Source organism: Morone saxatilis, unplaced genomic scaffold, assembly GCF_004916995.1.
Source record: "Morone saxatilis isolate NCDOM2014 unplaced genomic scaffold, NCSU_SB_2.0 Contig20, whole genome shotgun sequence".
Lineage (NCBI taxonomy): Eukaryota > Metazoa > Chordata > Actinopteri > Moronidae > Morone > Morone saxatilis.
This window is the reverse complement of record NW_023339763.1, coordinates 25,152,149-25,167,876: the sequence shown is the minus strand read 5'-3', so window position 1 is coordinate 25,167,876 and position 15,728 is coordinate 25,152,149. Positions and strand designations below refer to the sequence as shown.

Genomic DNA, 15,728 nt, shown 5'->3' with positions numbered 1-15,728 from the left:
CACTCACGGGTTTCCCTCTTGGCTGACTAATTTTCATCACCCACTCTCACATCACAACCCGTAAGCATCTAATACTTCCACCTCTCATCCCCACTAAACCCCAGCCACAAGTCCCCCTCCCCCATCCGACACGCACTACATAATAGCGACGGGTGGGCACTAGAGTCGTTAATAGGCCACGGGCACTCAACCCAAAGCCTCGGGCTCAAATCACAGAGGCTTCGCTGACTGCTAGTTCAGCCTCGGCTTCACAGTGCTGAGAGGTACCTAGGCGGTTGCTTTCTTATATTTCTTTCTTATTAGTGTGAGTAATAGTCGCATCTCATTTAGGGCATTTCACGGCCGAGGGCCTTTCCTACTTTAACTCCGTCTCGTATATCCCGACTATGTCCGCAGCACACCCCGCACACGGCAGGCACCAGCTGACGAGCCAGGCCGGTCCTCACCAGGCTCCCACTAGCCGAGAACCCTGCGCGATGCACCCACCCGGCCCCGCCCCCCGCAACAAGAACTCTGGGGAAGAAGTGAAGATTAGCCTAGCTATCCTCGAAGTACAGTAAAGAAGAAAGTTGGCCGAAGTTCTGACTAAGGCCTGCTCAACTGTTATTGGAGAACAGAGCAAATAGAGGCAGGACGTAGGAAGAGTCTAATGTGGGATAGCAATATCTCAGCTCTAGAGATCCTAGAACCCAGGACACACTGGAGGGATTATAAAACCCATCTGGCGGAATGTTTCCAGATGCCTCAAGTACACCTTGACCATGTGGCTAGGGAAAGGACATCTGGGTTAACTCTAGTCTACTGCCACTGCAACCCAGACCTGGTTAGAGGTTTAGAATGGATGAAGTGAAATTAAGACTGAAGATTTTAAAAATCCACAAAATATATATTTTCTCTTATATTTTAAATATTGATTTATAAATCCTTATTTATTTCTGAGGTAGGGTATAAACATATCACAATTTATCTTTATTTTTCTTTGTAAAAGTGAATCTCTTGCCATTTCTTGACTGTTATTTTCTTACCTTTTGCACTTTCTGACTCTAATTTTAAACAGTAAGGCACATCGTCAATCACGACGCGGGTGACGTAGTCCATTAAACAAGCCAAAAGTAGAGAGTAGAAGAGCACCCTCTGCTGTTTAAAGAGAGTATCGTGATTTATTTTCCACCTCACCAATCTGAATCTTCACATATTTATTAAGATTTAACTGCCTTGTGATATGTCTTTACATAATCGGATATACATAATACACTTCATATCAGATCTAAATTCATTTGTTCATTCTAAAATCCCACCATACTCCATTTTACATTACATAGTAACGGCGATGAAGATATTTGGAGATGATTTTACGGATTTGTCAGAGCAACATGAGAGGTTATGTTGATTTTTAAGACCTTTAAGGACTGATCTGCTTTATTCTCCCCTTTGTTAAGACTTTCTTGGAGATTCTTCTATGAACCCGAATAGAAGCGCACTGGAGTTATTATTTCATCCTGCCATCATGAGACTAAATGATTTATACAGTCATGTTCTGTAATTGTACCAAGGTCAGTTTTGTGTGACATCAGAATAAATGCTGTCTATTCATCTGTCTGTTTCTATGTAAAAGACTATGATGCAACACAGGTCACATGGCTGTCCCAGTCTACTGACCCAGAGCTACTGTACATGTTCACAGTGGACAAAGGGTCCTTTTCACAGGACCGTCCTGTTGCTTCAGGATTCCTTTAGCTCTGAGGCGACAGTATATGTGTGTGTGTGTGTGTGTGTGTGTGTGTGTGTGCCTGACGCTGCTCTTACTCCTCATCTAAAAACAGTTAAGACTATGCCTCTGCTTCACTTGCATTCCTCTCGATGTGTGAGGAGGTGGGGAATAAAAAATAAAAATAAAGGACTGGAAAACTTGCCTTGATTCATAAATGATAGCTGCTATTTTTAGCTCTACAGAGCGACTCCGATGCAGCCGAAGAGGAACTCCCTTTATGGCAAATATAATCTTCTGTTCAACTGGAAGGACACAGAGCAGCTGCCTGTATGCATGTACACAGTTGTTAGCAGGCTGCTGTAGTTAGAGAGCCAAAGTGAAATGACCACATCTCAAAAAGAAAGCAGCAAAGCATTTCACAGTACATCCAGAAGATCAAATCATTCACACAGATCAGTGCACACCTGACCTCATTACCTTATTCAGCTTAAAAAACACTTAATCAGTTTCATTATATAAATGGTCATGTCCATTAGCAAATGGTATTTTATTATTTAGACTTAGATTAAAAGACTATGTGTAAAAGAAAGCATTATTAATTAAATAAAACAGTAGTCTGTAAAAAATACAGTAGATTTAAGATATTTAAGAAGCAAAGAAGCATAAAAATGTGCATAAAAACATCTTCAAATGACCCTGAGATAGGCCTTGATTTAAAGGTCCAGTGTGTAACATTTACAATGATCTATTGGCAGAAATGGTATCAGTGTATAGTAGAGTAAGTGTTTTTGTTACTTTACAATGAGCCATTATCTACAGAGGGAGAGGATCCTCTTCTGGCAGCCGCTATATTTCTTGAGTAGCCCAGAAAGGAGAAACCAAACAGTGGATCTAGATAGTCCCTTTCATGGTTTTTGGCCATTGTAGTTTGTCCTATAAGCTTGGAAGGTGAGGATGAGGTGATGGGGTTGTAATCTGCAACTACACTGCTCGATGCCACTGAATCAGACAGACTGGTCCTTTAAAATTACCCACTGGACATATTTAAAAAGGGGAACTGAGTACTCAGATTTAGTGGTAATTTCCACTTCAAGAGGTCAGTAGTGGTTTGGGGTATACATTTGCTTATGAGGTTCAAGTCCTTCTGCCTTAAAATCAATACAACATTCATAAAACATCACTGCATAATATCTCTCACTGATACCAGCAAACCTCCATTCCCCTTCCACTCTAACCTAAGGCTACATTATGGAACACATATATTCTCTCTCTCCTCTCCTCCAATCACAGCTGATCCCTTGGTGAGGCAGGTGAAGAGGACTCGCATCAAAAGAGAAGACTTTCACATCCTGAAGGTGATTGGCCGAGGCACATTCAGTGAGGTGAGCAGTATTATTAACCAGCAGGTTCTGACGTAGTATTGATTAGAATTGTTTCCAGAAGAATTTGAATTATTTATTTAGTTTTTACACTTTTACACTGCATTGGCACTATATATTTGAACATCTTTTCTTCTCAATCCTCCTGACCATCAATTGTAAAATCAGCAACAACAGAAAATGCTCTTTTGTGTTGTTTTGGGTGCTTGTGATATCCACCTATTTAGATGTGGCTTATTAATATCTTGAATGATCATTAATTAAGCTCATTTTGTAAAGAGTTTTATATTCAAGCTTTTCTGGATACAGGTGCAAATGTGATTTAGGTTTGTGACTCCTGTTTTCTTTCTTTACTTCTCTCCCTCTACACTCAAGTGCAAGTTTATTAGGTGTGCCTGTACAAATTAATGCAACCCTGCAATAAATCCTACCTTTTAAAGGTTCCACTAAGTTTTGGTAATACTTTATATTAAAGCTGCAACTATTTTTGTCATATCTGCTGAAGCTTTCACTATATCCTGATGGTAGTACATGAGGCAGATAATACAGATTTTTTGGGACCCTAGGAATAAGGCTGAACAATCGACTATCTTCAAGCCTCCAACAGTGTCTAGTATCTTTCTCAGCTTGGATGTTTTAGTTCAGGCCTTGCAGATTCTTGCAAATACCATTTGGAGAACTAGAACAAGTCACAGAATATCTGTCTCATGTTCTGTCAGGATATAGTGAAGGTTTCAGCAAATATGGGAAAAAAGTTATTTTATATTACCTACTGCAGCTTTAAGGAAGCATATTGGCTCTTTATTAGACATCATAAAACATGTGTTAATTACTTATACTGCATGACCATGTTTTAAAACTACTAGGCTAGTAATCCTAATTACTGCTTATTGATAGTAACTAGGGAAGTTGTTATACATGAATTATGATCTTAATATGCTTTGCTCAGTATGGGCCTTATAAGGTGGTAGTACCACAAGAATACTCATTCTCCCTTAATAAATGATTCCACATTGTAAAATGTAAGGTCCTCTTCTGAACTAATATGTTTTTCTTAGAATGGGCCAAAGTCACAAGGCTTTGAACTATTCAACCTGTATACAACTTGAGTGAAATCTCAAATTATCATTGTAATTTCAATGATCACAGGTTAACTTTGAACTCTTGCTTAGTTATGAGCAAGGGCTCACTTTACAATGTGGAACATATACACATTGTAATGTAATTATTTATCTTTCGATTTTTGTATATACAGTACTCTTTATATGATTGTATAAACAGCGCCACCTCACTCTATCAAACAGCTGTACGTATGTACGTATGTCTATACTATTGCATGCGGCCATTTTGTGCATGCATGCTTTCATGTGGTTATTATGGTTATTCTGTTTCATCACTGTTGCAGGTTGCCGTGGCAAGGATACGAAGCACCCAACAAGTGTACGCTCTGAAGATTATGAATAAGTGGGACATGTTAAGGCGAGGAGAGGTACATACACAGACACAAGTCTGCACTGACAAAGAATATGGACAGTTGCTGGAAGATAAAAGGAAGAAAAAGCCAAATTGAGGCACATGCTCTTTGATTCAAGCTTCAGTTAACTTTGTTGTTTGTAGCTCGCATTTACCTGCATCTGCCTGTGTGTTTGTGTCTTTGTATATAGACAGCATGTTACCAGGAGGAGAGGGAGGTTCTGCTGAGGGGTGACAGACGCTGGATCACAGAGTTGCACTATGCCTTTCAGGATGACAACTATCTTGTACATATGAACACGGCAAATTAGTTCTGACAAACGTTTTTCAAAAATGTATTGTGCTAGTCCTTAGCATTCATTCCCTCTGGGTTGCGACCCCCATGTAGGTTGAAGAATATCTTCCTCCTGCTAAAAACACATCTTAAATACTTTTATAAATGTTTAAAAAGTATACATCGTTTTACTGATGAGGTAAAAAACAAGAGCCTTAACTTTGCCTAAATGCACATATGTCTCATAAAGTGCACATTCTGTTTGTAGTGAGGGAAAAAAATTTGACCTTGTTAACCTAAATGCCTTTTTTCTCATTTATAAAGTATTTAAAATGTCTATTGTTTTACTGATGATGAAGTTTTGAGATTTAGCAAACGCACATCTTTCAAAATGCTGCTTTATTTAACATTTATTTATACGCTGATGATCTGCTTTTGTATATGGATCAGGTAACAAAACTTCCTAATGTCTTAAATATTTTCAGCAAATGTAGTTTTATATCAGTTTACAAGATTTATTTGAATGAATAATGATTAGATGCAGAAAAAGCAGTAAAAATGGTCAGGAACGTTTATTTTTGCACAAATTTACTCTTCTTACTGTGAATCGGGTTGCCATGGTTTGTAATTTTTAAAAAGTTGGTCCCCAAAAAAAACGTTTTGGAAACACTGGTCTATAGCATGTACTGCATTTAACTTAAATCCCACTGCTATTTTCCTCACTCATTCAATTCAATTCAATTCAATTCAATTTTATTTGTATAGCGCCAATTCGTCTCTCAGGACACTTTTCAAATAGAACAGGTCTACACCGTACTCCTTATAACATTATTTACAGAGACCCAACAGTTCCCACCATTAAACACTTGCACAAGCACAAGGCAAAGGCAGGAAGGAAAAACATCCTTTTAAGAGGCAGAAACCTCGGTCAGACCCCAGCTCTAAGTGGGTGGCCATCTGCCTCAACAAAGGTGCGCAACACCAACACAACTATACTAATAAAAATGACTGATGATGATGATGATCATCCACCCCCTTCTCCCTCAGTACCTGGTGATGGATTACTATGTAGGGGGGGACCTGCTGACTCTGCTCAGTAAGTTTGGAGACCGGATCCCTGAGGACATGGCTCAGTTCTACCTGGCAGAGATGGTCATGGCCATTGATTGTGTGCACAGACTGGGCTACGTACACAGGTAGACTCTTCTCTTTAAAAGATGGTGCTTGTGTTGTTTTACTTCTTAGATTCAGAGTGCAGCCATGTACAGTTTAATTACTATTTTGAGAAATGAGAACTAAAGTATGAACATTGCTTTTCACATGGTTCAAATACTTCTTAGTATTAAAGACTAACATAGCTCACAAAACATTCATGCACTGTGTCCTGGGACTGTAACATTGATAACATTGATAAAACTACTCCTAACATCCTATGACATTTTGTTTTTGATCAATGAAATCTGGCCTCCTCTGCTCTGATTCTTATACAGAGACATCAAACCTGACAACATCCTGCTGACAGCTGATGGACACATCCGACTAGGGGATTTTGGTTCCTGTCTGAGGCTCCTAGAGGATGGGATGGTGAGATTTAGCACTTACTCTTTGAGGGGGAAAAACCTGCCAAACATCCAACTAATCAATCATTTTTCATTTACGTTAACCCTGCAGGCAAAAATGGCCCAAATTAGATTGTTTTTGCTCATGTGTGACTTAAATCTGTTTTTTCTAACAGTGTATAACACAAACCACATCTGATCTTTTCATTTCAATTTAGGCCACTTTCATATGTGGTATAGATCAGATTTTTTGGAATATGACCTTAGTCATATCATAATTTGTGTGACTTTTACGTCTTGCAGGTCCCTTCGGGACTGTTCACATTAAATCTGATATGGTTCACAGTCAAAAACAATCTGAACAGCTAAACAAAAAAAACATCTGATTCGTGCAATAAATCATACATTTAGCGCTAAGGCTAGTAGTGTGAACGTAGCCATAGATGCAATTTTTAATTTCATTGATTTTTGATTTCATTGCAGGTTCACTCGTCTCTAGCAGTTGGGACCCCTGACTATTTGTCTCCAGAGATTTTAAGGGCAGTGGAGGGAGGTGGAAGTTATGGTCCTGAATGTGACTGGTGGGCTCTGGGTATCTGTGCCTATGAGATGCTGCTTGGGACCACACCCTTTTACGCAGAGTCCATCTCTGAAACTTATGCCAAGATCATCCACTTTCAGGTAAACCCACAATTTGTAAAGAACTGAAAATCTGAATTTCAGGACTTAAAGGACACTGGCAGATCAAATATATAAATTCTACTTCAGATTATTTAAAGTTGCTGCAAGTGAAATCTGCATTTTGCCCAACTTCCTGTCCTTGCAGTTAACAGCCCCCTCCCTCCTTCCCAAATTACCACACAGAAATTCTTGACAACCGCATCTGTGGAGTTCTCTCTCCTGATTGGATAAAGTGGGGAGGAGATACCAGAAAATGTATTCTCTTTTTCCTGCAGAAAGGGGGGACTGGGGGATGCATGTGACTGACTGAACACTCTATATTGGCGATGGCTGTCAGAATGTACAACAAAAAATATCACTTACAGCACCTTTAACACTTTTTAGACTAAAATATAACATCAGATACACAATTGTCACTCACAATCCCACTTTTATGTTTGGGGTGGTGGTGGTTTTAGCAGTATGAACACATAGGGTGATACAGCTAGCAGCAGTTATACTACTAGTGGTATCAGAAGTAAACACCCAACATTTAGTTATTTTTTGGTCCCCAGGAGTATTTTGAGTTCCCCTCTTCTGGCCCTGAGATTTCAGACAAGGCTCGTTCCTTCATCACTGGACTCATCTGTGAGAGGGAAGTCCGTCTGGGAAAGAAAGGCTCCAGTGACTTCAGGAACAATCCGTTCTTCTGTGGACTAGACTGGGGTTCCCTACATAAACTCCCTGCCCCCTTTCTGCCTGAAGTATCTGATCCAACTGACACCTCCAACTTTGACATTCTGGACGACTGTCTCAGTGAAATGGTATGCTGGAACTTAGGTTGTGTCTTTAAAAAAAATCCATAATTGTACACAATTATTTTATGTATTTTAAGCACTTGTTTTGTCTTTAAGTTAAAATCAATTAGGGATGAACGAGTACACCACTATCTGTATCTGTTCAACTAGACTCACAAACCAGTCACTAAATGCTTTGCTCAATAGAGACTGAGCCCTTTCTCCCAGCTTTCGTTGCTAAAACGGGGTGGAAAACTTATAGGGTTAACTACTTGCACACATGAACCTGGTTAGGCGACCATTTCCCCACCGGTATTTCACCCCTACTCTCCTTCTGATTGGCTCTCACCTTGAAATTTTTTTTAACCATCTCATTCCTCATGTCTAAACTTAACTAACTAAACCAACAAACGCTTGCCAATCACAAGCTTAGTAGGGCGGGTCTTCACATAATGCTGGTGGGAGAACAAAATGAAGCATTATGCGGGTGTTAAGGGGTGTGTACCTAGACTCACCAGGAGGTAGTTGTACTCAGTAAGAAGTAAGGGTACTTGTTGACAAAAATCAGAAGGGCTCAGTACCTGTTAGTACTAGCCCATTTCAGGCACTGGAACTATTTACAAAACAAGTTTTTGCTATATTGACACATTGTAATATAATGTGGATCCATGCGAAATGTACACAACTTCTAATGGAATAACACCAGCAAGTGGTTGTTGGTATCTGTTGTGTCCTGCAGGAGACACTGTCTGATGTAATGGACAGAGCTCCAGTAGGTGTACACTTGGCTTTTGTTGGATACTCTTACACCGCTACCAGGTGAACCTCAATTCATTCATGATTAACATTTTTACTGCATCAAACGACTCCAACTGTTTGGCGTCTTCCTCGGTATGGTTTAACTGGTCTCTCTTTTATAGTCAGACGGGTGCCATCGACCGCAGTCAAGACATTATGATGCAGATTGACCCCACAAGGCTGAGGGACTGCAAGACCCTGTACACACCAGATAAACTGGTGAGCCAGACCAGACCACATGTCAGAACTTCCATTTGTCTGTTTGTCAGGATGCATCAGTTACCTTGTACATTATACAGACAGCTTTGTAATTCATGTGATGTTTACACATATTGTTCAGTGTGTTTTCTTTGTTATGCTGGGCCTGATCTACCCTTGTTTTGAATTCAGAACCAGCTGTGGCAGCTCACAGACACTCCACCAGACGACTTGCCTCCACTGCTAGAGTTCCCACTCACTCTGGAGCAAAGACCTACTGCATCCACCCACACCACGACCGAGGAGGACACTGACCAAATATCAGGACTTGATGAGGACTTGCAGAGGTATCAGTTAACATCATACAGTAACTGTATCAACGTGCAAAGACATAAGTTTCACTTTTTTTAATTTGTCTTTAATCTCATGTTGTTAAAGAATTTGGGGGAAAATCATATCATATACCCAGTATTGTGACATGATGTGAGAAGTTGTGGAGGCAGCAGTATAATACACTGCAGTAGACAGAAAACACAAGTAGGACATTTACCACAATGACTGGATCTGTGTTTTTGAGAAATCACTTTTTGTTTGGAACACAATTAGAAAAAGTACAAGAGCTGAATTATATTTGGGACTTGAAGTTTTCCCTTCAAATAAAGACAAGCATCCATTGCAGCAAAGTTACATCATCCCAGTTTCACTGAATTCAGCTGCAGATATAAAACAAAAAGAATATGTGATGAAACTTTGAAAACTCAAAAACTTGCCCTCTTTATCCAACAGACGGTTACAAGAAGCAGAGAGGAGATATTGTGAGCTGGAGAAAGAAATGGAGCGACTGAAGGGGGAGATGCAGGACTGGAGAGCCCCCAAGGAGACAGGCAAGGGATCAACCCCCCTGCTTCCTCATCAGGCTATCATCTTCCTCATCATTATAATCATCCATCTAGCCGTCTGTTCCTCTCTGTTACACTTTATGTTGTATGCATTTATGCCATGACTCTGTAGGAACAGGGATGGGATGATACACGTTTTCACGTACCGCAATAAAAAACCCTTTATTTAAACACAATATTTATCATGGTGAATTGCCATTATCGTGAGGACTGTAAATCCTGATATCCTCACATGGCTTGACTTGAAAAAGTTGTCGAGCTCACCAGCATACAGTCCTATATTGATTTCCTGATTTATTTTGAACCTGCATCTTTCCAGTTATTCCTAAATCCCAACCCTGTCACTTTGGCCAGACTCAGCCTTGCCCGTTGTAACCACCCAAAAAAAAAAGGTTCTACTGACAGTAGAATGAAAATTAACGAAAACAACCAGAGCCAAGAAATATAATCGATTGTTGAGTCTCACCCAAAGGTCAACTACAGATGCTTTTGGACCCAGGGAATGAGACTCAATAATCAACTATCTTCAAGCCACCAGCCCAAAACGTCAATATTTGAAGACCTGGGAATGAGACTCATTTTATCATTAATCATCTGCAGCTTTAATTACTTAATTACATGTCATGTTATATAGAATCTGAATGAGAAACCACCTTATAATAAAAAAAGGCAATAAATAGTCTTGAGACATTTTTTCCATAAAAAACAAAACAGGTTTATTTTTCATGAATGGTTAACTCATATAAATAAATAAAGTGATGCTTTAAAATACACTGCATATTTTGTATTATTTTAAACAAATTTTGAAATGGAAAAATTGAACTATCTCCAGCAAACAGTATGTTTAAAGTTAAATATTCTGTGCACATGATCAATAGGATATATTATAAACCATCTGCATCAGAATAATCAGAAAAAATCAGAACAGTATTTCACTATTCACTTCTCTCCGATAACCCAGTCCATTCCAAAAAGCTATAAATCTTTCATATGATATTTTGACATACAAGTAAAACAAAGTCTCATTTTTACTTTTAACAATTTAACAATTAACAAAAATAGATTTGCCTCATAGTCATCCATGCTTGCTGGAATAAGGGGTGTGGCTCTTTAGATGATGTGGAACCAGCGCTGCAGGGACTCCACGGGGCCTGATGAAAAACAACCAATCAGAGCTGAGACAGATATAAAGATGGTGGATTCATGTAAATACCAGCAGGAGGAGCCAGATGAACTTGTTTTTTCACAGATTATCTGTCTTAGTTTTTGTAAATATTTTTTATAAAAGTTACCTACTGGTGCTTTAATCTACAGCAGCATTGACAGTGGTTACATGATAACCATGGTTACCAGGCAGCCAATCAGTGTCACTTGCAATTGTTTTCCTAACTGCCAAAACATATCTCATTGGCAATGGCAAAAGTATTCTTCTTCTTCCTTCCCTGTCTCGACTCTGCCTTTCTTATTTGGACTTGGTCTTGACTTGCACTCAAACCTTTTTGAACTTGGTCTTGACTCAGTCTCGACTAGTTCTGGTCTAGGACTTGACAAAGGTGGTCTTGGTTATCAATGCGAATGGTGTACAGAAAACCAATCAAATAAGTTTGTGGATCTAGATGGGGTCAGATGACAGTAATCACAGATCTATACATCCTTGAAAAGTTATTTCTACTGGAATGGATGGGGGATCTGAAAGGGGTTTTAAAGGCCATTAAGAGGTAGAGATGTGCCTTTTGTTTTCATTTCAAATTTAACCCAGTTGGTTAGACCTTTTTTCAGAATGCCAGTAACATTATGTAATCCCACAGACACCCAAACAAACCAAGTACTACTTTACAGTCCTGAGTCTCTTAAGAACAACATAAATGTGAGGTGGAATAAGTTCCAGACAATATGAGCCACTCTGAATAAACACAGTGCTGCACAGTCCCGGGCAGCAGTATCTGCTTATATTGGAGGCCTTAGTCAGAACATGGTGGTAAATACCCACTCTAAGAATAGCCTTGGTATGCAGGAACTTGGATGCCCGTTTCCATAAATCAATACACTGTCATGAGCTTTTAAAAGAGGCATCGTCAAGGGTCTTCCTGCTGCTGCGCTGATGGATAAAGGTGTTATGAATGATGACCACAACTCCTGTTGTTGCAAAAGCATGCAGACAAAAAACACGTACCTCATAAAACAGTCTATGGCTTACTTCACTTAGGTCACTGCTTCTTCTCTCTCCTTTCACACTCACACCATCATCACTTTCATCACCGCAAATGTGTACTGTTTTTGGTTCTGTTCTGTTTCTTTGTGTTATTAAAAATCTGGCTGGCCACCCCAAGGCTGAATGCCTGCAGACTGCCCCCGTCGCACACCATGGGCTCTAATGTTCCTCTCTCTCCTCCAATCACAGAGCTGAGTATCTGCCCAGCATCTCTTGCTCTGCCTGCCCACTGTGTGGACCCACCAGGGGATGTAAGCCTATCTTTAATCCACATACAACTAAAACACCTTTAAAACAGCATGTAACCTGTTTGGTTCTCTAATTCATTTGCAGAAGCTTTGCACCAGTCTCGCTAACAGGCAAACAGAGACTTTCTCTGTGTGACATGAAATGTGTATAGTGTACAGCTGGCCAAGCTCTTATTCAACAGGCCAACCTATGTTTCTGTTTCTACAAAGCTGCTGTTTGACTTGCATGTGTTACAGAGGGAGAGAGTGCCCCCAGCCTGCCATTACCCGCTGGTGATTCCTCTCCACCGCCACCTGCTCCTGTTCCACAGGGTACAGTAATACAGTTACAGTTAGACTGATGTGGGGTTTTGAATACTCTACTGAGATTTTTATACCATTTGTATGTTTTATAGTTGTATGTGGGATATCATTTCATCATCAGGGTCATAGAAGTAGCAGTTTTTATGTAAGTGTATAGTAGCAATACCACAATGTAGAAAGACTCCATAAACAGTACAACTCTATATTCAAAACCCCACTGTAGTAGAAGTGTGGATGTCTAATCAGAAAACTATACCAAAAGTAAAACTATAATTATGCAGCACAATGCTTCCTGTCAGTATTTACTTATATATTATTTGACTCTTTTAACATTGACACTGTGTGAGCAGCTGGTTGGGGTGGCGCTAATCTTGACTATTTTGCTACTGTTGGGAAGTTTGATATAACAATACATCATATTTTACATCAAGTTTTTTTAAATTTTGAGTTAATGGTTGGTTTAGTATGCAAAATTTTAATCTGCAAATCTGATATGTAGCTGTCAAATGAATGTGATAAATATAAATATAATAAATATTTGTCCCTGTAAGTTAATACAATAAAATAAAGCAGCATAAAATAGAAATGCTCAAGTGAAGTAATAGTACCTCTGCATTGTATTTAAGTACAGTACAGTAAATGTATTTGGTTACATTCTGAAAATGAAAGGTACATTTACATATTAAAGCCCTCTATAAATGGTACGTTCACACTGTGTTTTCACTTGGCTGATGAGTGCATTAATGTACTCTTTTTATCATGGTGTTTGATGATCATGAAATTCTCTGCATAGCTCCACCTGGCTGAAGTGCCACCCTGTTTTGCTCTGTGCTCGACAACAGTTGAGCAACAACAGACAAACTTTCTTGTTTCCTGTACTTAGATATGCTATGTGTGAGTCACTTAGATAAGGCAACATATGTATAGTCACATTTTAATTTTTGCACAATGCTAGCTAACTAATGATGGATGTAGATTAACTTGCCAGTTAGCCTGTGTTTTGCTAACTACGTAGCTCACTCTTAAGTGAGACTTAAGAAGAGCAATTGAAAGCATCAGAGTTAAAGTGTAGAAAAAAGGGATTTTAATTCAAGTAAAACCGATGAAACTATTGATTTCTTGAACTCCTGATTTAAGTTAAAAGATTCTGATACACTGTACATTGTACTGTACAAGTATTACTGTCTTTTAATTTGACCATGTTAATGCAAAAAATATCCAAGAATTAACATTTCTAATTTTAGTTATCATTGCAAAAAAACATCTGAAATTAAAGGCCAAAGTCAACTTGATACATAGTTTCATTGCATTTTAATCTAATCCAAAGAAATAACTTCATGCTGTGTTTTGTTGTTCTCCAGGTTCGCCTCCCACAGGTGAAGAGTGAGTCATACCTGCTGGTGTGTGCAGAAGGGGGTGAGCTCCAAGCCTGGGAGAGACACTGTTGTACTGAGATCTCTTAAATGCGCCTCAAGGCAGCACATGCTGACTTCTCTCACTATAACAGGACAAAGGACTGAGCCCCTGCTGTACACTCACTCCCTGCTCCACTCCTCAAGAAATAGCAAGACTAAAACACTTCTAATGAGAGATGCTGAGGGTGCCATTACTGTACAGGATTTTCAAAATGATGAGAAAGGCAGGTCAGACTGCTGAGAGCTATGAGGAAGAAATTATGAGGATATCTTCTGACCTACCTTACTTGCTCACCAGACTAAAGGTGAAAATAGAGATGTACTAAGGTCAGAGGCTGCACTAATGTGTGACAATGATGATGATATTTGAGTGACACAGAGGGGCCCAAAGATCACTCTATGCGCACACTATCTTCTGGTCTATTTGAAAAGTGTCCTGAGATAACTTCTGTTATGAATTGGCGCTATACAGATAAAATTTAATTGAATTGGTATCTTAGACCATATAGGTGCATTTAGTTGTTCCAGTGAATATTTCTCTTGTGTATCTGCACCTTGGGGTGGTTTGTACTTGTGTTGCACTACTATAGGCATGTTTTTGCTGTGCCTGCTTATCAAGTAGTTAGTATTAGTATTCAAAAGGTTACTAATAATGACCATGATATCTGTATATTAACTTAAGCCACACCTCCACAGGCTACTCCAGGGTGAAAGGTGTGCTGTATTTGCTTGCAGTCACTCTTTAATCTATCTTACTTTGGCCATGTGAGCTCAAAATAATCAGATTTTGCTGATAGCACAGATTTAATTGCAATAATCGGAACAAAAGGTTGCTGAAATAACTACATCATGATGCTGATTTGAAAAAAGTATTTGAATTTTACTTTGTCAGGTTAGTCTGCAAGATGACAAGAAAACAACTTTTAAAAGGTATGTTTTCTGAATGGAGTTTAGATTGATCAGGGATATGTTAACTTAGTTTATAGTGAAGTAAAACCAATGGCTGGAATCAAGTAACAGACACGTATTTAAAAACTCACCATGTAGGCTAGTTTCCTCTTACTTTTCTCTGAGCAATGTTCTGTCCGGTCTCTGTATAAATATGACGTAGTATAAAAGAGCTTTGGGTGCACACAGAGGGAAGTGTGGGGGGGTCACCTCTGTGGCTCACAGCAGACAGGTTGAGAAGAGAGTGAATATGATTACACTTTTTAATGGCAGAGGTTTAAAGGTTTTAAAATAATCTCTCCTGTTATCAGTAAACGTCTCCATAAACGACTCTGGCTGTTTATTCCTCAAGAAGCTCTAGCTCTGCCCCTGGGACTCCGGGTCAAGCTGCTCTGTCTGTCCGCTCCTACTCACGCAACACTGCAAAAGCCCTGACACATTTTTTGCTTAAAGTTGAATATTTTATTCAATTATTATTGCAAATACGCAGAAGGGGCAATTTTGCATACCATTTCTGTTATTCATCTCTTTGCATTGACATGTAATTTCATCGGGCAAAAAATTTGCTTTCTGTGTGAACACGCCATTAGTGTAGTGTGTAACAGTGAGACAATATATAGGCACAGACATAGTTTTTTCATGCACTTTAAGTGTGGGCTTTTTTGCTCCCATAACATGTTGTCTTTTAGACAAGTGGAGAGAAATCGCCCAAAATAGATTTTTTTATTTTTATTACACTTTACTACAGATTTCCCACCAAATGTCAGCATTAGCGTATTATGTCATGTATAAACATACATTGATAAAACTTGTAATGCTAAAAATAATTTTCTTAATGTAAGTAATCAACTGGG

General features: G+C 39.1%; 1 protein-coding gene across 3 annotated transcripts in view; it reads left to right on the top strand.

Annotated features, from left to right (window-relative positions):
* LOC118332006 (myotonin-protein kinase) overlaps positions 1 to 15,722 on the top strand; it is a 20,882-nt gene extending 5,160 nt beyond the window's left edge. Inside the window, exons 2-15 of one of the 3 annotated variants that reach the window (XM_035667131.1) lie at positions 3,002 to 3,093; positions 4,496 to 4,579; positions 4,755 to 4,850; positions 5,885 to 6,033; positions 6,328 to 6,421; positions 6,880 to 7,077; positions 7,665 to 7,880; positions 8,593 to 8,672; positions 8,774 to 8,870; positions 9,042 to 9,196; positions 9,636 to 9,733; positions 12,150 to 12,211; positions 12,446 to 12,520; positions 13,873 to 15,722. In XM_035667131.1, the coding sequence (XP_035523024.1) occupies positions 3,002 to 3,093; positions 4,496 to 4,579; positions 4,755 to 4,850; positions 5,885 to 6,033; positions 6,328 to 6,421; positions 6,880 to 7,077; positions 7,665 to 7,880; positions 8,593 to 8,672; positions 8,774 to 8,870; positions 9,042 to 9,196; positions 9,636 to 9,733; positions 12,150 to 12,211; positions 12,446 to 12,520; positions 13,873 to 13,974 (1,598 nt within the window). In that variant the 3' untranslated portion in view covers positions 13,975 to 15,722. Of the gene's footprint in view, positions 1 to 3,001; positions 3,094 to 4,495; positions 4,580 to 4,754; positions 4,851 to 5,884; positions 6,034 to 6,327; positions 6,422 to 6,879; positions 7,078 to 7,631; positions 7,881 to 8,592; positions 8,673 to 8,773; positions 8,871 to 9,041; positions 9,197 to 9,635; positions 9,734 to 12,149; positions 12,212 to 12,445; positions 12,521 to 13,872 lie in introns of all 3 variants that reach the window. The other 2 variants (XM_035667130.1, XM_035667132.1) reach the window with 2 other exon arrangements.
* Positions 15,723 to 15,728: the final 6 nt, after the last annotated feature.